At 40.7% G+C, this 22,731-nt stretch overlaps 1 protein-coding gene across 1 annotated transcript in view; it reads left to right on the forward strand.

Annotated features, from left to right (window-relative positions):
* Positions 1–4,829: 4,829 nt before the first annotated feature.
* Positions 4,830–22,731, forward strand: part of MYH15 (myosin heavy chain 15) — a gene marked incomplete at both ends in the record, with an annotated part of 43,440 nt that continues 25,538 nt past the window's right edge. The window contains 17 exons of the mRNA XM_079543589.1: positions 4,830–4,920; positions 5,991–6,094; positions 6,592–6,735; positions 9,049–9,205; positions 10,458–10,485; positions 11,332–11,425; positions 12,745–12,765; positions 13,343–13,435; positions 14,543–14,606; positions 14,701–14,799; positions 16,194–16,297; positions 16,711–16,849; positions 17,421–17,539; positions 18,613–18,762; positions 19,486–19,656; positions 20,343–20,522; positions 21,836–21,968. Coding sequence (XP_079399715.1) covers positions 4,830–4,920; positions 5,991–6,094; positions 6,592–6,735; positions 9,049–9,205; positions 10,458–10,485; positions 11,332–11,425; positions 12,745–12,765; positions 13,343–13,435; positions 14,543–14,606; positions 14,701–14,799; positions 16,194–16,297; positions 16,711–16,849; positions 17,421–17,539; positions 18,613–18,762; positions 19,486–19,656; positions 20,343–20,522; positions 21,836–21,968 — 1,891 coding nt within the window. The remainder of the gene's footprint in view (positions 4,921–5,990; positions 6,095–6,591; positions 6,736–9,048; positions 9,206–10,457; positions 10,486–11,331; positions 11,426–12,744; positions 12,766–13,342; positions 13,436–14,542; positions 14,607–14,700; positions 14,800–16,193; positions 16,298–16,710; positions 16,850–17,420; positions 17,540–18,612; positions 18,763–19,485; positions 19,657–20,342; positions 20,523–21,835; positions 21,969–22,731) is intronic.

Genomic DNA, 22,731 nt, shown 5'->3' on the forward strand with positions numbered 1-22,731 from the left:
ACTCCAGAAAGGCAGGAATAGCATGTGCATGGCTAACTCACACCAGGTCAGCAAGGAAAATAAATTCATCACATTTTGACCCACTGCTGTCTTGTGTCCCTTTTAAGTGACAAATGCATTAAAAATGCAATGGTATCAGCTACAGAAACAGCTGTTTACAGCCCCAGAAAAGCAAAGGAGGCGTGGGAGAGAGACTGCAGTGTTCATGCAGGGCTGACAGAAGCTGAATGTTTGCAGAACAGAAAACATGTAAGTGATAACAGAGTATTTGTAAAAGATGCCTTCTACGCGAAGTAGGTGGTAATGGGAATACTGTGCTTAGAAGTAAAACTGCTGGTAGTGCTAGGAAGGAGCAAGAGGGAGAGAGCAGCAGTGTGCTATGTGCTCGTGGCTTGAAATAATCATATTCTTAGCCCTGACAGTAGGTTAAAAGTATCCTGGAATCCAGGTGATGAACGCAATTTACTTCATTTTGAATTACGTGGTTGGGAGTGTCTCCTTGATCTTTACAGAGTCACTCACTTTTCACTTCAGTTGGGAGTGTGAGCTCTGTTTCCTTTGTTGTCAAGTATAAAAACAACAGTTGAATCCAACCTCAAAATACATCCATGCTACAGAGCACTGAGTACTTATAAAGTAGCATGGTGGGAAGTGATGCTGATTTAAGGGCAAAAATGAGAAGAGCTTGACCACCAGTCGAGTGCCAGAGTGTGACACACAGCTCATTTTCAGCTGAAGCTTGGGTTGCTTTTACAGATCAATTCAGGATTGAAAGCTTCATCCTGAGCTTTAGCAGAGGGCCCTCTCTTTAGCTTATATCCTTCTGAAGGTGGCATTTCTCTAGTGAAGCAGTAGCTATTCTCTGCCTCTTGGTTGCATTCCCCAAACGCTAAAAATACCAGGTCACTGAAGCACTCAGATCCTGAGTCTCCTGTCTTTAAGTCCATCACATCCACAAATCCCTCAATTTCTTCTGTAATTACTTTGTGCAACCCATCATCTCCCAGTCCTCAAGGCAGCAGCTTTAAAAATAGCAGATTTGGTATGCAAATATTTTTCTTCTTGCCTGGTGACAAACAAAACCATTTGTTCCTGTGGGTATCTAAGAATTCAATGAAGCTGTAGGTAAGCTCCCTCCCTGCTTCTCCCCTCTTCCTTGGAATTGAGTTTTATGGAACCCTAATTCCCTTGTGGAAAATAAGCATTGCCCACAGTATTTGTTTTTCCTTTGAGCTTTTATATTCAGTTTATGCTGGAATCAAAAGAAACCTGTATATCTACCCATGCTGATACAGGCAAATCGATTTGAACGTGTCAGTTATTTTGCTTTTTATGTACTAAGGTGAAAGGAGACCTGTGTTACTTACGGCACTTGTTTAACAGGAAAAATGAGTTGATAATAAGAAGACCTAAATTCAGTCTCATAAATAAGTTTTCTGAAGCAAAGCACTCACTAAAATTGATGCTTACTTTATTCATTACCTGTAGTTCACTTTCCAGGCAGAATCAATGTTTTCTTAAAAACCTTCTCCATCTTGCCTTTCTTATAAGCAGCAGAATACCTGTTTATTTCAAACCTAAGCCAACAGATTTAGTTGTTATTCTCTGAGGCCCAGCAAGGGGATTTAAGATTTTTGGTTGGGATTTGAGAATGCATATCCTAGCTTTGTTATTTGAAGGCTGTTTGGCTCACATTACAAAATTCCCTTTAAAATCACTTGCTTCTTGCACAAGAAGTTCTGCTTCTCACTTCCTAGGCGAGTTACATCTGTGCAGACCTTGATTCCTCCCTCCCCAAGCCAACACTAATCAAACCCTCAGGCATGCGGGGAAGCAAGCCTTGCTCCTGTACAAACACAGTGGAAAGGCAGGGAAGTTTTCTCCCATGAAGTCATGGATCAGGAATGGAGCGACAAGGGGCAGCAGGCGCAGAGCACTCCCCCTCTGGCATTCCTTCTGTCCCTTGGCCACGCGTGCTCCCTGCTCAGGCATTGTCTCCTCATCCGACAGACAAATATAGGCATAAAGGAAAGGCCCAATGCCTTTATAAAGCCATCGCTGGTGACCTTGAGGTGGTGTATATAAAGTCTGGACCAGGCAGAGCGGTGACACTTTGTGTGTGCTTTGCAGGGTGAGTACCAACCTCTCTCACTTCTGAATGCGTGTGCCCAGCTGTGCTCTAACACTTTGCCATAGTTTCGGTGCGATACATTTTTCACGGGGCTTAAGTTTTATTAGTAGTTGTACCTCTAAACCTATAGCACTGTGTTGGTTGTCCTGTGATGCTGCTGCTTGAATAATAGGATGGAAAATAGGTGCTTCTTTTGTGACACCAGTGAACTCATTTAGTCAGCTACTTAGGACAGTGTCAAGTCACTTGTAATCGTGTATCTGAGTGGATTGGTTGACCAGTAGTTGCAAGTCATGTTTGTGTCTTCTCTGTCATCTGCAAGAGACGATGATGACTTATGTAGTTCATAATTTTAAGCAGCCTGTTTTTTCAAGGACTTCTTTAGACCCACCCTTGGAGATTTACTGATTTTCCCTTTGAAGGCAAACAATGATGGTTTTTGATGCTATGGCAGATGAGCTCCCAGCACTGTGGTAGCTCTTCCAACAGCCACAGTAGAGAAAGACAAGGTCCCTCCTTTCCAAGCTTGAATGCATCACCAAATTATTGGTACTTCTGGGTGTGCCACTTAGCTTTGTGTTACAATTCTGACCCTCTAAAGAGAGTAGGCGTTACCAAGGAAAGTGAATGTCTTTTGCTCTGCCTTGTCCTTCCTCACTATAGTCGTTTTTGCAAATGATGCTTTGACCATAAGCCAAGCACTTCCAGTTTCTCATATCTTTCAATGGATTGGCTTGTTTAGTGCTTCAGTGGGCTTTGGGCTCTGTCTTAAATCCTGACACATGAGACTACTGCAGAAAAAGGGATTCTCTCCCATCTGCAGCAGCACTGTGCTACACCCTGCTTTATAAAGTGCTTGCCATAGTGGTAAGCCCTAAATATATATTAAGACAAAATTGTATCAGAAAGTATAGCTGAACAGTTGTCCCAAAGTGGTCTGCAAATGGGGTGGGTCTACACAGGAATGGTCTGGATTATTATATTTGGACATGTAAGAATATCTCCTGAATCCTAGGGGTAATGACTGAAGTGGCACTTCTTATCTTTGCATATTTAATGTGGAAAGTTCTAACGCTCTTCTGTTTAGATGTGTGATATCCTTTCTGTGCCCAATCAGAGCTGAGCTAAACACACTTCCCATGGGAGAGGGACTTTGCCATGCTAGTTTTGAGTTGTTTCCAGTAGGGAATTTTGCTCATTTCAGATGATGTTAAAATAGTTGCTGACATTTGTGCTTATGTAGACCCAAACTCAAAGATCCTAAGCTTGCACTGTGGCAGGGGTGGCAGGGGCAGAGGGATGGATGTTAAACATTAAATAGCTCTGCTGTCTTAGGTCTTTGCACTCCTCAAGAGAAATATGCTGTGGAAAAAAGAACTGCCTTCGTTGATGAAGAGCTTTTAGATGTATAGCAATTTCTTAGAAGTAATTGAATTAAATTTTAAAAGACTGCAGTGTTTGTCTTGAGAGGGTTCTTGAAACTTTTTCAGCTGTTCTGGATAATAAATAGAGTAAGGGAAAAGATAATATGTGAGGGTCACTTATGAAGCTTCAGATAGTAATTAAATAGTATCTTGAACTGAAAGAGAGAATTCCTAAAATTCTTAAACTGGGGAATGGAGCTGGAAGGGGTTGGACACCTTTTAGCAATGGAACTCCCTGGATGTTCTGTGGGCATCACCCTGAGTATTTTCTATATGTGTGTGTGTACATTTTTATACATACCTGTGTGTGTATGTCAACTCATTGATGCAGTTGTTGAAGAAAGGACACAGGAATCAAATTAACTCCTACTAAAAAGCTGGATAGAGCTGCTTAGACTAATTTTCCTTAAAGATGATTTGTACTTACAAAATTTTCATCATATAAAGCATCACTGATTTGAGTTGTCTATGCTCTCTAAATGATAGAATTAAGAATAGGATAACCAGTTAGCACCTTAATGCTCAGAAACCCAGCAGATCAGTTGCACTTATGTGAGCATGCCCTGGCCTTTCTTTCACAATAAGAAATCCCTAAACACCATGGCTGTGTTATCTGAGAAAACAAGCATTGTAGGCATTAAGATGGAGTAATGAACTCGGATTAATGTGAAGAACTTCAAAGCCATTGTTCCAGCATTGCAGTTTGCCCTCTGCCCTGCCCTGCTGCACGGGGATACTCACAGTGGGTGAGCCCTGGGTTTCTGCCAGTCTGAAGGGCACCATCTGAGAGCAGCACTGCTGGGACACCAGCTGTACCCAGCTCCAGCAACAGCTTTCTCCACCAGGAGCATGGGGCTGTGTCCCTGGAGCCTTGTGCTGGCATTTCAAGTAAGCAGCTGCCCAGGAGGATCTGAGGTGTGGTCTGGTGTGGGGTTTTCAGAGTCACAGCTTCAAGTGGTGCCTTTCATCTGCTGCTTTAAAGCAACTTTCATGCCATAAGAAGATTGAATTCTCCTGTAGAGATAACTGCAACCAGTATCAGAGTTTTGAACCACGCAGGATCTGGCTGGCTTTAAACTGAGCTGGACAAGGGTTTAGCTAAGGGTGCAGTAAAGCCACAAATCTGCAGATGATATTGCCGTTTCAAATTAGGCCATTTTAATCAGCCACCTGCCACATTCTGGTCCAAGAAATACAATTTTTTCTCTTCTTTTTGTAGACCAGGTCCTTTTCTTTCTCCTCCTTGAGCTGTACAACCTTAAAACCTTGCCAAGATGATGGACATGACGGAATTCGGGGAGGCTGCTCCCTTTCTCCGAAAGAGTGAGAAGGAGCTGATGATGGCACAAACTGTTGCCTTCGATGGTGAGTTGCAGTACCGTTTAGGTGACAGTGGCCAGCTAACCCAGATAAGGGTTGCATCCATAATATATTTGGGAAATGCAGAACAAACCAGGATGCAAAGCCCTGTTGTTATTGCTGCTTTCTGAGGTAGCTGGCAACCAACTTTGTGATCCTTTTTCCTGCAGAACTACAAGAAGCCCCTGATAGTGCTGAAGAGAAGCAGTCTATCAACTGGTACTAAGAATTGGCTAGTTTTAGAATTAAGATGTATTTGTATGGTACTGATAAGAGAGAGATTGCTTCTTCATCTTTGTCCATTTGAGAGAAAATCATCATGCACTGATGTTCTGATAATGCAAGGATTTCTGTGATGTGAACAGATGTCTCCATCTGCTTGATTTATACATTTTATAGGCAAACCAGTACTAGGTTTTAGTTTTCCAAGAGTTATTTTTCACAAAATGCATTTACATGAGATCTGAGGTGTAGTAGTAAGAGCAAATATGCCAACCACAGCAATGCTCTGTTGAGAGTAGTGGCTATAATGAGCCATCTGAAGTCTAGAACACATACTCCAAACTTCTAAAAAGCAGCAGTCGTAACTCAGCGTGAGTTATTAATGTTGCTGTTTTTCAAGACAAACTTCAGGAGAGTATCAGGAATAAGGTTAAATCTGATAGCTGGCAGGCAAATAACATGGGCTGAATTCCTCATTCAGATAGCAATGTTTGGTGTGAGTTTTTAGCGAACAGCTTCATTTGGGCTTGGATCTCGGTTCCTCCTTCTGCACATCAGTGCTAGTGATTATGAATTTCCCTTGGAGGCTGAGACTCAGCCAGCATTTGTGAAATATTGTGACACCTTGTGCTGGGAGGATCTAGGGAAGCCAAGTGGTGGTTTCAAAGGAGAGACAACATTTGTGAGCCCTGTGCCTTCTGTTTTGGCACGCAGCTCCCTCAGCTCTATGATTGGCTGTGGTCCCTGAGGTTTTGTGCTGCTTGTGTGGTAAAACTAACCCTACCAATCCCAATTCAGCATGCTGTTATTATTCTACACAAGTCTGTGAGCCTTTCTTCTCCCTAACTTCACAGGGAAAAAAAAATGTTGGGTTCCTGATGAGAAGAAAGCTTATGTTGAAGCTGAAATTACAGAAAGCAGCGGTGGCAAAGTGACTGTTGAGACAACAGATGGACGGGTATGGAAGCATTTTTGTCTGACCCATGACTAAGGAGGGCTGAGCAGCAAGCCCCAGAACAAACCTGGCTCAGTTTAAGCTCTGCTGCCTGGTTCACATCATCTGTGAAATAGCTTGTGAACAGGAAGCCTCAGTAGCTGATGACAAATAAGAAACAGCAAGAGAAAAAGAGGAGTTTGATGGCACATCAACTTCTGCAAAGCACTGCAAGCAGAGATGTGCGACCATTCAAGCCAGGTTTGAATCCTAGGAGGAGGCAGAAGGTAAAACTCCTCCACACTTAATCTCATGGCTTCACAGCCATACCACTCTCCTTACCTGTAGCATCTCAGCCTTCCCTGCTTCTGTTTACGTCTGTGAAAACAAATGGAATTACTTAGACCACATTGAGTGGGAGGACCTTCTCCAAGAGAGATAATAAATTTACTTCTAAGGAGGGGAATCGATTGGAATTCTAAGTGTTTTCTAGACCTGCTATACTCTATCTGTCTTCGCAGACCATGACTATAAAAGAAGATGATGTGCAGTCAATGAACCCTCCCAAATTTGACATGATTGAGGACATGGCTATGCTGACCCATCTGAATGAGGCATCTGTGTTGTACAACCTGAGGAAGCGCTACAGCAACTGGATGATTTATGTAAGGGTCCCTGCTTTGTGTATTTGGAAACATGCATTTCAAGTGCTATGATGTTTGAACACAGGCTCTTCACGTTCAGCTTATAACTTGCATATGCCATAAAACTGAGGGTTCAATTGCTCAAAAAGGAAAGAAGTTTCTTGCAGTAGATTTGAATGAATATAGACAAACAAAAGTGAATAAGATGATGTCAAGTTCTGTTTTTCCTTGTTTGCCCGGGAAAGGGGTGTCATAGAACATATTTTCCGCAGTCAAGGCCTTTGGGAAACCAATTTTATTTTTCTACTTCTAATATTAATACATGACATTATTAGGCATAGCAATTTCCTTGTTAAGAAACAATGCCTCAAGCTTAGAGCACACATATAACTTCTTTTAACTAGGAACCTTTCTATCTTTAGTTCTGTAATTTTCTTCCTTTCATTTTCAGTCAGCTGGCATCTGCCTTGTTTTACTCTGGCTTTATTCCTCACTCTGTATCTTTCCCATGGCATCATTAACGTAATTTCTGTCATCACCAGAACAAGTTTGGGTAGCATCAGTTTTTACAGGACCAAACTTTTGCCTTCAGTGCACTGCATCCAACTGTGTTTGAAGTCAGTCAGGGCAATCTACAAATTTTCTAGCCAATCCTTATTCAGGTCTGTGGTTTTCATGGGGGGACTGAATCCAGTTTAAATTATGATTGTTATACAGTTTCAGGATTCATCTAATGACCCCTGTATGAACATGTGTGTCCTAAAACACAGCTATGTCTTGCAGATCGTTATAATCGTTATAGATCGTTATAGAGAAAATGACATTTGTCATCTTGCTTTAATCCATTTATAGGTTGGATTTTTTTCTCTTAAAAATTAGGACTGAGGACTCATACAGGGGCATTCTGAAGTAGGTCCAAATGCTATTTTGGGAAGAAGGCTCCTGGATTTGTTAACTCAATAATCTACACGCATATTGTGTTTATGCCAATATAGTATCTGGTTTCTGTGAAGTTTTATGCTTGGACCCAGACTGAGTACCTGAAAAGTTACCAGCTAACACTAATTCCCTAGAGTTACAATTGGAACTGTGTTCTGTGGGCTGATGTAGGAAGCCCAAAGAATCACTATAAACATGGATTACTTTAGATAGGTTACCAATTCCTTTTTTTTTTCCAAACACTGAAAAAGCTCCACAGCTTTGGAGAGCATTGCTATGAAGTTTACACAAAATCATAGAATGGTTTGAGTTGGAAGACACTTTTAAGGTCATCTAGTTCAATTCCCTTGCAATGAACAGGTCACCTACAGCTCGATCAGGTTGATCAGAGCCCCACGCAGCTTGACCTTGAGAGTGTCCAGGGATGGGGCATCCACCACCTCTCTGGGCAACCTGGTCCAAGTTTTCTCTTTGAACCAACCAACTGAAATTGTTCCTAGGGTGCTCACAGCAAGTTGGTAATGACAGATTGCTTCTCTCAGACTTCTTCCTCTAAGAATAGTTCTTTCTCCCAGATTTCTCTTCCTAAGAATAGAATTCAAATAGAAAAACTGTGATTTTTATTTCATAATTACTGTTTTCAAGAGGAAGCAGCTCTTGCTGGGCAGCCAGGCATAAAATCAGATGTAGATCTCCTTGCTGTTCCTCTGCTCTGCCAAAGGGGCAGGTTGTCTGATCATCACCTTAGAAACACTTTTTCCCCCCTCTGGAAAGCGGTTCAGGAGCACCCCTCCTATGAAGAAAGGTTGGGGGAACTGGCCTTGTTTAGCATGGAGAAAAGAGGGCTTCAGGGAGACCTCATTTTGGCCTTCCAGTACTTGAAGGAAGCATATAAACAAGAAGGGGAACAGCTGTTTCTGAAGGTGGATAGTGATAGGACAAGGGCGAATGGTTTTAAACTAAGTTAGGGGAGGTTTAGAAGGAAATTTTTTGCACAGAGGGCGGTGACACACTGGAACAGGTTGCCCAAGGAGGCTGTGGATGCCCCATCCCTGAAGGCATTCAAGGCCAGGCTGGATGTGGCTCTGGGCAGCCTGGTCTGCTGGTTGGCGACCCTGCACACAGCAGGGGGGTTGAAACCAGATGATCATTGTGGTCCTTTTCAACCCAGGCCGTTCTGTGATTAATATCTGTAATAGTGATGTCATTGATTGCCAATAGGAAGTCACTTAGCAGACTGCTATTTCAGCCTTTGATATGAATTTCTAAAACTTCCAATCAGAATTCCAAGTCTGATAAAAGCTGGCAACGCCAGTTTCTGCTTGGTTTACTCAGATTTCTTTTTCTCATTTGTTGAGATGCTGTTCTTCTTCCTTGTCTGTTTTTCCTCTCTAGACCTACTCAGGCTTGTTCTGCGTGACTATAAACCCCTACAAGTGGCTGCCTGTCTATAAGCCGGAGGTTGTTGCTGCCTACAAAGGCAAGAGGCGCTCAGAAGCCCCTCCTCACATCTTCTCCATTGCTGATAACGCATACCACGACATGCTGCGTAGTAAGTGGCACTCCTTGCTTTTAAATTTAGTTTTGCTTTATTTAGCAGACGTGACTGATACCAGATGGCCGTTAGAGAGAGCAGTGCACAACAAATGTGCAGATACTCAACAAGCAACAGGAGCCTGGGAGTCTGCATCCATAATTGTATTAATTACTGTGTTTTCTCTCCCCTGCCCATCGTGCAGGTTCTGGCAGCAGCGAGCTCATTCTGATGCTCATCAGATACAAATATTGAAAGGTTAATGAAGGGCAGCCATGAAGGGTGCTGTGCACATGTCGCACCCAGGAACCTGCTATGGATCAGCATTGTCTGATTGCCTCGTGGCTGAGAGCCTACTGTGAGCAACCAGCTCCAGATTGTCTTGCAAAATCTCACCCCAGCTTTCAAATTACTGAAAAAAAAAAAGGGGGGGGGGGTTTCAGCAGGGGGCAGCAGTGATGTGCTTCCACTGGGAGTCTGCCGAGAAAGTCCCAGTAGAATTGGAGTCACGCTGCTCTCACCCTGGTTTTCATAAAATGGTAAATGCAAGAGGATAGGAGGTGCTGGGGCAGATGAGGTCTGTATGTGGCTGCAGAGAGGTGCTCTGTTTGTTGCATAAGAGTGAAATATCGCCAGGCTGCCCAATGTGCAGCTGGTCAGGATCTCTGGAGTTAAAACAGAGAAGAGGAATTTAGATACAATGGTTCAGGAAGGTGATATTATTTCGTATTTGCTCAACTAGATTGTTAACATACTGATTGAAAACTGTTCTTATAAATGCTTGTTTCTGCTCAGGCCCATTACCAGAAAGAAGGCTTTAAGACTTTATTTCAGTAGCATAGCTAACCAAACAAGAATACATAGTGAGGAAGGGTCAGTTAACAAGCAGTAGAATTGCTTGTGCTGGTGCATACTGCAGGGCAAAGGGGTCAGTTGTGAGCAGAAACCTACACTGGAGTAAAGAAATGAATGTTTTGCCGACAGGAAATTACTTTCTATTTTATTGTTTCCCAGACATAAGGAAATATTCATGACTCAGATGTTTAGTGCTGACTTGAATAAAACACAAGAGGGAGATTCAGGGCAAGGGTAGAATTGGCACTGCTCAAAGCTGGACTACATGGGGCTTATTTTTTCTTTTCCATCACCATTTCTTGTGATCCTATGCTTCTCTTTCAGGACTGCTTCTGGATTAGTTGGTGCTGATTTGCAAGGGTAATAAGCAAAAAGTAGAGCCCACTAAGTTTGTCTCATTTTTTCTCATCCACAGATCGGGAAAATCAGTCTATGCTGATCACGTAAGTGCTTCTCTTTTGACTGATTTGAGACTCTATCGCTGCAAAAAAACTTCAAAGAAAAAAAAAAATCCCCCTGAAATACAAGTTGACCCTTGAAAGCTCCGCTAAATTGCCTGGAACTTAATCCAAGTCAATAATTAGCACTTTGGATATCTGATGTCTGCTTTGAGTCTCATTGGAAAGGAGTAGCTGAGGATTTCCTTTGCTGGAGGCCAACCTGTTTCTGATCCCCATTTAGTGTTCATTCCAAGTGGGCATGGTAGCAACTCCACAGGCAGTTAAAGAAATTCTTCCAGGGTTGTCCTTGATATCTGCCCTTTTCAGGCTCAAGAGACTCCTTCTCAACACAGTTGTTCTAGCTGCAAAACATAGTTAAGAGCACTGAGTTGACATATCTGTAGGGAGGAAGATGACCAAAACAGAAAAGAAGTTTTACTTTACTTTTACTGGCAAGCATGAAAGATGGAGAGCTGTATGTCTCTCTCCACAGTTCACATATGCTTCTGGATGCTATGGATGATGCTGGCAAAGTGCTGCAGTTTTCCTTTGGTTTTTAACTCATTAGCTGTACAGAGGTATGCCTCAGATACCGAGTGTGGATGTTTGTAACAAAATTTCATGCCCTTAATGAAATCTCAAAGAAATGTGCATTTGTATGAGATTTCTGAACGCAGTCTCATGAAGCATTATGTGCCACTGACATGATTTTCATTGAAATGAGCAGACTACAAAAATCAGTTGGTGACTCTAAGAAAAGCCTGTGCAGTACATGGAGCTGATGGGATGATGGATGGGTAAGGGCATGCTGGTGGAACAATAGTAATGTTCTCTTCCTTCTTCCCATAGCGGAGAATCTGGTGCTGGCAAGACTGTCAACACAAAAAGGGTCATCCAGTACTTTGCCACAGTGGCAGCCCTGGGTGAACCTGGTAAAAAAAATGTAAGTCTGCCAGCAGCTGTTTTATTTCGGGCTTCTAAGATTTATGTCGTGTGCAACTAACATTGTAAATCTGCATCCTGACCACTAGACCACGTGCTAAACCTCAGCAGGCATGGTTAGGATAAGTGTTTGTTGGGAAAAGATACTGATGCTTCTAAATGACATTACCAAGACCATATGGTTCTGAAGATAGAAAAGTAATTCTCTTCCAAATTTGCCATGCTGCATGTGGAGCCGCAAAACGACGTCTCATTCTGAGCTAATGCTTGTTGCTGCTGCTTTTCCTGGGAGTTTAATTTTTCTATGTATTAAATGTTTCTGAATGTATTATAGCTGGTTAAAATTTGGGGATACCAAAAAATTGATTTTTTTCACCTGGAAAAGTCTTCAAAAAAGCTTAGCTTTCACCAGAATGTCTGTTTTGTTAAAAAGCCTTTTATGACCATGAAAATAGGAGTGTTTTGACAAAAGAATTGAAATCAGCTTTTCTATATTTCCTTTTGGATAAGTGCTGTTCTGCTTAAAAGTGCTAAAGTTACAGTGAATAGTTCATTCACATTGCATTTTATCTTGTGTTGCTATGAGCTTATTCACTATCTGCTTCATTGCACTTCAAGGCTCAAAGTTCTTTGTGGTGAATTAACTGACTCCTATGAACCATAGGCCAAAATTTTAGCCGGTCTTGTACATTCACCTCATGTCACCAAAATCTAATATGCATTCATCTGAGGTCTGCAAAGCTCTTTTAGGAAATGATTAAGTGGTCCAGAGCCAGCCTTTTATGTGCAATGATCTAGATGCTCATAATGGTGTCTGAAATGTGGTGTGCTCATGAAACAGATGTGTTAATAACAGATATCACAGCTGGATAATTTTTCCTTGTAATTTGTCAGCTGAGGTAACATTTTATCTTTGCTATCATCATCCTTTGCTTCTAATAATCCAAGAGTTCTAGTGCAGCATGATTTATTATCTAAAACTTGTCTGTTTGCATTTACATCTTTTTGTGAGTGCTTTTCACCTGGTCCCAGCTTCTTTTCTCAGTCTACTTAGTCAGCCTTGTGCTTTCTTCTCGAACAGCTCTAAAGTAAAGGCACTCAGACATTTGGGTTAGGGGTTAAAATAACAAGCTGAGTAGGAACTGCACTTGGCTATTTTGTGACGTGTGGTGAATGCAAAGTAAGGCTTCAGAAATCTCTAACGGTATGTTGGCACCAACTGGACATCTAACATTTCTAATGTTTATCTTCTGTGATGCCTGCCTTCTTGTTCCCATGCTGGTTTTTTTTTAATCTTTTTTTTTTTTTTTCTTTTGACAGCAACCAGCTACCAAAACTGGGGTAAGTAATCAGCTTGCTATTTTATCTTTTCCATACAGAATCACTATTTAGCTATCATTCTGCTCCACGAACCTCAGAATTTCACTCTGCATGGTTCCCCTACTGAAACGTTCCCTGAAGCCAAGGCAGTTGCAATTTTCTTCTGCAAACTAAAGTTTTTGCAAGCAGAAGATAATGCTTTTCTCATCTCCCAAAATTCCAGGCATTACAAGGTCTGAGCGCTTTCAAAACTACTGCATTTCACTGCAGTACTTGTCATAATCTTCAGCAGCCCATCTCCTCTATGTGTTCACATGCATGTCCCCAGAGACTCCATACACAGCACACAGAAAGACATAGTGATACCATTCGTGTGCAGATGGCATAAATTATAAAAACCTAAAGCAAAGCAGCAACTGAACTGTTGAGGATTTTCAAGGACTCCTAGTCCTAGCTGTGCTGTTAGATCACTCACACTGTGCCACCCCTTTGGTGTGGCTAAACCATTGTGGTAAGGACGCTTTCTGCCTGTAAAGAAAGCCAAGGCTGAGTTTTTGGGCTCTATGTTTCTCAAGAGTATTTCAACCTTGATTTTTAGGGAACCTTGGAAGATCAAATCATTCAAGCAAACCCAGCCCTAGAAGCTTTTGGAAACGCCAAAACCCTGAGAAATGACAACTCCTCACGTTTTGTAAGTCCGTAACCTAATGTGCTTTCAACAATGGCCAGTTAATAACATCTTTGCCATAATCCTTTCATAAATTGCTTCTAATTTTGTCTGCTAAAATGGTTGGGTTTTCTTCACGTGGAAGGAATAACAAAGAAGAACCTGACTAGGAAAAGATACTGAAGGGAATAAAGAGAAAAAAGCAAGACCTTCCCACTCTGCAGACACTCATAAATAACAATTCTCCCACCTTCGGTCCACATTACCTACCTTTTTGTCACAGTAAGCTATCCCTGCTCATTCTTCAGTATGGTTATAAGCTCGGGCCTCTGTCCTTGTTTCCATTAGACCTACAGGAGATCAGTTTGCTGGGGTACCCTTCTGTTACATTTGGTTGATGTTGACTCAGAGGTCCAAAAGATGTTGCATGAAGGATGATAGCCTGAGTTTGTAGCCCATCTTTTCCCTAAGAAATCTGATTAAAACTGAAATTGGAAAGGGTCATGTAGAGAATCGGAGATTGTAAGCATCTATGGGAAGCTATACAGTTGTTGTAAGTTTTCCAGCTGGAATGCAGATTAATTTCAGAAAAGCTGATGTCTTTGAGCATGATAAATTAGGTGAAAGCTAGTTTGATTTGTTTTAAATTAATTTTTGGTATAAATATTCAAAATTAACAGGCAAATCAGGGTAAATAGCATAGCACCATTCTGACTGAGTGGAGCATAAAAGTCAGGATTGCAGATAAGGGAGAGTCAAAAAAAAAAAAAAAAAAAAAAAAAGAGAGAAAGAGCTAGAGCCTGTATGTCCTAGCCAGGCTTATTGGCTTACTGTTCTAAGTCCCACATTCCTGCAAAGCTGCAACATGAAGCTGGAAAACATGTGCTTTCCCATATCTCAGCCTGTCCGAAAGATGTGCAATTATCCTTTCCCCACAAGTCAATTATTTAGCTGTATGTATAGACTAAGGCTTGGAAAACTATTATATCATTGTTTGGTATTATTGGAAATCTGCCTGTGCAAAGCCAAGGAGTTAGCATAAGCTAATTCTTTGATCCAAATGATTGCTTTCTTGTAGCAATGTTTCCCTCTTCGTATTCACTAATTAAAATATTCTTCTGTGTGAATTAGGGTAAATTTATTCGAATCCATTTTGGAACCACAGGCAAGCTGTCATCTGCTGATATTGAGATCTGTAAGCACCAAACTCTCTCCTCTTTTAAAAAAATACAATTGCTCATATGAAAGTTGAAGAACTTTTCTCACTGAATTTCTCACTGTGCAACTAGATTTACTGGAGAAATCCCGAGTGATTTTTCAGCAACCGGGTGAGAGAGACTATCACATCTTCTACCAGATCTTATCAGGAAAGAAACCGGAGTTACTGGGTAAGCATTTAAGAACCAGTTTTTAGCTGAATAGACTGGCTGAAGAGAGGCCAGGGAGTAAACTTGTGTTCAGAAAGGCCCTTAAGCTTCCACTTCTCAAATCTGAACCTCCACTGATGGGCTCTACTAAAGGTGGTGTTCCAATGGCAGCAACAAAAGAAATCTTTCTGTTGTGTACTGATTCAGGTACCCATCTCCTAATGCTCTGAATAAAGCCTTCACTGGTCATTCAAGTAACACTTTTGTGTTCTAGAAACACATCTAGCACATCTTGTAAAAAGCATTAAAATGTCACTATATTGCCACATTAAACATCTGATAAGCTTACTCTGACAGCGTGTGGTCAAGTCCCTGATCCTCTTAGCTTGTATGTGGCCTAATTAATTATGGGAGACATTTCAAGGAAGTGTTGCAATGGGATTCCTCTGTTAATCCCTGTGCTGGGAAAATGTGGTCCTTCTCATCAAGTGTCTGTGTACTTCACAGCAGCACACACCTTTCTGGCCATCAGGAGTGCGTCTGCAGGTTTTTGAAGAGACTGAAACCAATGGTAGCTTAGTTTTGTAGACAAGAAGCGTATGTCTTTGTACACGTGTGCACAAATATCTCAGCATAGATGCATATAAACATAGACAAATGAAAATATAAATAAGTGAATGCATATCATACTGACTACATTGCAAACATGTGGGCAGACTGTGATTTTAAAGACACGTATTAGCAGACATATTTACATACATACTTAGATATGCAAGCACACGTGTATACAAATTGACATCTAGCTTGGTCAAAGATTTGTCTGTAGTATGGCTGAAAATTTCTGTGGATTTAAAGAAGCAGGACTCTCCCTGAAGTGCTGGAGCCAGCTAGCTTTCTAGAAAACAATTCTATTTTTTGATGTGAGGGAACAGAAAAGAGAAAAGAAATAGAGCCATGTTCAGACTTCTGTTTGTTGAGAGACGAACCTTTTTCAAAGAGTCCAGAAACTCTTTATTTTGGGAATGTATTGTGAAAGAAGAGAAAAATCCTCTTTTTTCCTGGCATGCATCATACTTAAATCTTTTTCTCCTCTGTGTTTTTATCCCTACTGCCATGCAAAGCAGAAAGTAGAGCAATATAGGAAATGATTCTCTTAGTGTATTGCAAAACATGCTTAATAGAGATATATGCAGCATTCCTATGTTATTTTTATTCACTCTTTCTCTAAATCTTAATCTTTGGACTGGAAAAGTAGAGTGAAAGGGTTTGTTGCTGCCACACAGTTGTAAAAAGCATTGCATTCAAGTTTGTGTAAAGACAAATGTTTGTCCAATTTCATCCTTTCAGTCTGTTTGTTTTTTTGAGGGTTATATCCTGAGTAGACAGCATTTTTCATCTTGTCTATCCTTTTACAGATATGCTACTGGTCTCCACCAACCCATACGACTACCACTTTTGCTCCCAAGGAGTAGTTACAGTGGACAACTTGGATGACGGAGAAGAATTGATGGCAACAGATGTAAGCCTGTATTGATCTGAATCATTGATTGGGTGCATGGAGCCTAACCTGAAACTTGAAGCTAACACTGAAACTACTGGAATAAAATGGAAGCAGAAATGGGTCTCAACTGCATTCATACTATGAAGGGTGAAATCTGATGAACTAGGTTGCTTTTGTATCTGGCCTTGCCCTACATAATATCCAAGGCCTCAATGTTCTTATAATTTTGATACATTAAACTAAATAAATGTTAGATGTCCCCTTGCTCCTCAGCTACTGCTGAGCCTTCAGAGTATTTCAAGGGTTGTTGTGACACAATGCCCGTGGGCAAGATAATAATATCTGCCATGCAAAGGTAGATTTTAGGACTGCAAGAAAAACATTGTCATTGAAGAATCACATGACAACATATCCAACTGTTTTTTTCACAGCAAGCCATGGACATTTTGGGATTTGTGCAAGATGAGAAGTCTGGTGCCTACAAGCTCACAGGTGCCATTATGCACTTTGGGAACATGAAATTCAAACAACGACCCAGAGAAGAGCAGGCAGAGGCTGATGGCACTGAAAGTAAGAATAACACCTAACATTACTTCTTACATTCAAAATCCTGGTATGTATCATACACTGCACTGAGGAATAAGCAGCCTGTTTCATTTTACCTTGCACAGTGTAGCCACTGTTCAGCCAAAAGTGCTATTCTTTCATCTCTAGCAGTGGTTTGAACAATGACAAGTAACACTGCTTAGTAGAAGGTGAATAGATGCAGTCAGACCAACGCAATGAAACTCCATTTTGTAACCATTTGAACAAAATAATTGTGTGAAGTTGTTGCCTTAGCTTTCTCTTTTACATCTTCAGGTCTTGCTTCTTTGCATCCTTCAGCACCCTGAATAGTATAATTTCAACTGCCTATATCCATTGTGAAGATATGTTATTTTCCCTATACCACAAGAATTTCTCAAGTGTGTTACTAGCTGACCTCTGCTGCGGGAAAGAGCACAGGCACATCCAAGACGATACATTACTAAATTAGCAAGGTCACAGCTTCTCTTTGGAAGTGGATGTACTAAACATTTTTTCTTGGCTAGTTTTCATGTTGCAGCTCAGATCCAGCTAAAACCTTGTTTCTCTTAATCAGGTGCCGACAAAGCTGCCTACCTAATGGGAATCAACTCCTCTGATTTGGTTAAGGGTTTATTACACCCTAGAGTGAAAGTTGGCAATGAGTATGTGACCAAAGGTCAAAGTGTTGAACAGGTAAGGAGAAAACATCATAGTATTTGGATACTCATTACAAAAGCCTTGAGGCTTCTGCAACATCTCAAAGATTGAAACAGCTGCAGAAGCATTAGCATACATGTGTTGCTGGAACACTGGATCCTCTAGTGCCCCTTCTCATTCTACATCCTTTCACTTGGGGTAACAGATGGTGAAAGAGCAGGAAATGGATAAAGAGACCTAACAAGGAAATAGACTCTTTACTAACAAAGGTACTGCTCTTGATGGATTATTTTTCTGATGCATTTGTAATAGCCACTTAAAGAAATGAGGTGCAGTAAAAGCATGTGGGAATTGGTATCTTATTCTGGATTTGAATAGTTACCTAGAAGAGCTGATCCATGGATTATTTATATACTCATTCATTATTCATGTCATTTTAAGCTCTGTGTGACCTCAATCAGCTGAATATCCACTTAAGTACCATTTAATTTAGGAAACAAAAGTCCTTGGGTTAGTACTGCTGCAGACTGTAGCAATACTTTAGCAATACTTATAGCAATACTTTACTGGATGCTCCAGTATTTTGATTACAACAAAAATTGCCTCTCAAGGTACAGGCTCAGATACTAGACATCCACTGGAGAGAGTAGGTGTAAATGTGCATGCTACATGCATGCAAAGAAGAGACACAGGCAGTTCCTTTTCAAGTCTCCTGCTTTAGCATCGCTCCAAATTAGAAGCAAATGCCAATTAGTAACATAAGCACAGACCATCCCTATGGCCATAGTAGTTCTGGATATCATGGCTGCTATCAGGCCCACAGGCTTTTTTCATGGCAGTTAAAGAGATTAAACCATTTGCAATCTTCTGTCTTGCTCTTTCCCAAAAGGTATTTACTAGCATTTTATGTACGCATTTGTACATACGTGACTGAAACGTGCCTAGCAAATAAGGAGGGAAGCTGTACTGTATTAAATACGCCTTGGCAATTATAAGAAAAAATATTTGACTCTAAGTAGAGATTGAAGAAGGCTACTGTACTAAAATTCTTGTGTTCCTCCACAGTGAAAGCTGTTGTATGTAGTAGCACTTTGAAATCTGTGTTTTAGGTTTTGTATGCTGTTGGGGCCTTATCCAAGGCAGTGTATGATCGAATGTTCAAGTGGCTGGTGGTCCGTATCAACAAAACATTGGACACTAAGCTGCCAAGACAGTTCTTCATTGGAGTCCTGGACATTGCTGGCTTTGAAATCTTTGATGTGAGTATTAATGTGTGAGGACTTGGGAGAGGGCATAAAAGTACTAGCTCTCAGGTGGACATTTCTTCTAAGTGGACAGAAGATAATAAGTGCACGTGACTTCGCAAGATTTTTCCATGAACAGATGTAGACAACAGTCAGCACTCAGCACAGCTGGCCCTGCTGATAGCTCCTGGGGAAGAAGGGGAAGTCAGCCTTTAGCAAAGACAACGTTCCACATTATTTGTGCTGAATTTTAGGACAGTGCGCTGTACTCACTTTCTCTTTGAGAAAAAAAGTATCCTCTACAGGGTATAGTATTTCTTCTTGTTTGTATCGTGATTGAAAAATAAATAAGTAAATCATGTGATAAAAACATTTCAGTGTTTTAGAGGACTGGGATGGCATGTTGCTGAGGAGAAGGCATGTTGCTGAGGAGAAGGCTTGTACATCCTAATTGAGAGATCTGAACAAATCTGAAAATCCTCACACCCCAGAGCATGGCATGAGGGAGCCAGAAGCCTGCTACTGAACTTTGTCCTTTTTTCCTTCAGTGTTACGCTCGATAGTTGCTCAATAGGTGGTGTCATGGTTCTATGTTTTTTTTGTTATTGAGTTTCAGTATTCCACATCAAAACATCATGTTTAGTAGAATTTAGATGTAACCAGCTTTCCTCTTGCTCTTTCACCGAACCTTTGCTGTAGTTAACCATATACAAATGCTTCTCTTTTTAACTCCTGCAGTTCAACAGCTTTGAGCAACTCTGCATCAATTACACTAATGAGAAACTGCAACAGTTTTTCAATCATCACATGTTTGTTCTTGAGCAAGAAGAATACAAAAAAGAAGGCATTGAATGGGTATTTATTGATTTTGGCATGGACCTGCAGGCCTGTATTGATCTAATTGAAAAGGTAGGTACAGGGTCCTAGGGTGTACTTGCTAGATTTTTTTTTCTCCTTCATATATAGATATACCTCTGGAGTTGTCTTCAAATCTCAGGGAACAGAGCAAGATAAACAGCAGCACAAGTTTCTTTCTTATGGTAAATTCTGCATGCAATACAAATCAAAGGAAAATCAGCATTTGTGGCTATTTGCCTTTTATTTCAGTAAGCTTGCCTCACAGAGCCAACAGCAATCAGAAGTTGTACTGGATTTTTTTGTGTGTGTGTTTGTGTGTTTGTTGCTATGCAGCCTTCCTTATTTTTTACTTTCTCTTTCTCTGTTCCTACTGTTCTCCTATTTACTCTGTTCCACACATGCTTAATGTCAATGGATATCTATGCCAGTCATCCTAGTTCCTCAGTCTGCCCTGTCAAGTCCTAGGAAGTTAGTCTGTCTTCTCCTGAAAGATGAATAATAAAATATTACTTGGTCCAATAGTCTTAAAATGTAAACTGAATAATTTCTGGAAGTCATCACAAAGACTCAAAGGCAGAAACACCCTCCTGAAAGCCAAAAGTGTGATTAGTATCTTAACTGAAACATTTCCTCCTCAGAATGAGAAGAAATTTTGCAGGTTTAAAGTTCCACTGGATCAAATTTAAAGTCTGCACAGTTCTTGCATTTTCCAACAATATTCTTTTTTAAATCAACAGCCATTGGGAATCCTGTCTATCCTTGAAGAAGAATGTATGTTCCCAAAAGCTACAGATATGACATTCAAAGCCAAACTTTATGACAATCATCTTGGCAAGTCACCTAACTTCCAGAAGCCCAGGCCTGATAAGAAAAGGAAATACGAAGCTCACTTTGAACTTCTTCATTATGCTGGCTCAGTAAGTTTCTCCGCTTGCAGGTAGATCTTATATTAGAGGGCTTCCAGGTGGGGTTTAGCCCAGGATGTGCAATGAAGGAGGGTGGGAAGGCTGAAGGGAGAAACAAAGGAACAGTGAGGACTAAGAGCAGATGTCAGCCCTCTCTGCCTAATTATTGCCACACAGTGTGATACCGTCAGCCTCCAAGACATCTGGTCCTTGGCTACACAGATAAAGGGAACAAACTGAGAGCTAGTAGCAACACTGCTGAAAATACCGTTTGTCTTTTTTACTTTTCTAATAATCAGATTAATGATTAATCAGCAGCAGCATCAAACTTTCCATCTTGATTCCCTGCACAAATGAACGAAGCCATCTCTGTCTAACCAAAGAATTTAAAAAAAAATTAAAAATTGGCAACACTTCTTACTTATGTTAAGAAGGCTGTGTCAGTATAGCCAAAGGAAATGTGGTTGATTTTGCTGTGAAGGTTTAGTTAACAGGCCTGCTGCTGATGGGGCAAAGAAATACAATCCAGTACTGTGACATCTGAGCCAAAATTTACCCAGTCTCAAAGCTGCTTTCAGACCAGATGGCAGAAAGAGTTAGAGAGGGATACAGGATTATTTTTTTTTTTTTTAATAAAACTGACATTCATATGGAGGCTCAGTACAGCAGAGCTGGAGTCTAGCTGGTGCTGGTTTAAGATAATTTCAAAGTAGAGTTGAACTTCAAACTAACTTTGTATCTATTATGAGTAATGCCCATTCTTACTCTTCATCTGTAGATGTTAATGTATTCTGCAAAAAAAAAAAAGAAGAAAATTTGCATCCTCACGTGGTGCTGTTAATGGAACATATTTTCCCACTAAATACAGCTATGGGGAAGTCCAGGAGTTAGAATTTTAAGCAAAATACTTCCATTAAAAAATCTTAATTATTCCAGTGTAGTATTCTGTTGTAAAGTGAAATTATTACTTGGTGTTTTGTAGTTCAGCTGCTGTGGGTAGGTCTCCTAGAACACTGATGACACGTGATATATTTATAGCCAGCCATGTGGAGTTCACAAGGACATGCAGGGACCAGAAAGTTTGGAAGGGATGTGAAGGATTCAGATGTCAGTTATTAGGAAGAGATATTCAGCAATTAGAAAGCAAAGAACTGGATGGAAAGTGGTGAAAAACTGAGTGACTGTTCCAGCTCTGAGCGCAGTCAGAATGTCATTGGCTTCAAGCTTCACAGAATGTCACTGGCTTCAAGCCAAGCCATAAAGAGCTACTCTGAAGGGGAAAGCATTTGTAACCTTTTACTTGTATTTTCAATACCTTGCTGTAGGTCCCCTATAACATCATTGGGTGGCTTGAGAAGAACAAAGACCCGCTTAATGAAACTGTAGTAGGTATCTTCCAAAAGTCGTCCAACAAGCTCCTGGCAAGCCTGTTTGAAAGCTACGTTGGTGCTGACAGTGGTAAGCAGAATTGACTCACATGGATCTTCTTTCATTTCTGGAATGTGTGCTTGGAAATATATTTAAGAAACAAAACAATTGTATAAGCTGCAATTGAGTCAATGCTAAATGAGGCAGTGATCAGTTATTTAGATGTTCACAGCATCTGTAAGAGTCTGCCGTGCTATCCTAAGTAAGACACTAACTCAATTAGTTTAAATGCTCAATACCTCTGAGCAATTTTGGCAAGGAAATCTGTGTTGTGAACATTCCAGTAGGTGTTTGGGCATGCAGATGTTCAGATATGGAGGCAAGTGTTGCACAAAACATTCTGTGCGTAAATACCTATGCACAAAAACAGCTCTTGTTTCCCACACTGTAGTATTCTTTGCTAGCCATCCTGAATCAAATAATAAGAGCAAAGTTTTAGAGAAAAATTTGAAATATTTTGTTGGATTAGTGGTAAGAAAGTGACCAACTACCTTGGCCAAAGCAGCAGAACATTTTACAAATGCATCTTCCTTTTGGGTTGCTGTTGTTGTTGTGGATTTTTTTTTTTTACAAGATTGGTGTTTGTCTGAGGATGTATTTAAGCTGTATGTATTATACAGAACTGTTTTGATGGAGAGAAGACAAGTAGCAAGCATCCAGAAAATTGATGTTAAGTAAATAAGACTGGCATGCATTACAAAGATTCAGGCTCTTATGTCCTGAAGTTGCAATCACTTACAGCCTATTTATTAGTAACCTCATCTCTATAGATGTTGTTGTCATGAATCATAAG

Source organism: Tetrao urogallus, assembly GCF_951394365.1.
Source record: "Tetrao urogallus genome assembly, chromosome: 1".
In the NCBI taxonomy this organism is placed as follows: Eukaryota; Metazoa; Chordata; class Aves; order Galliformes; family Phasianidae; genus Tetrao; species Tetrao urogallus.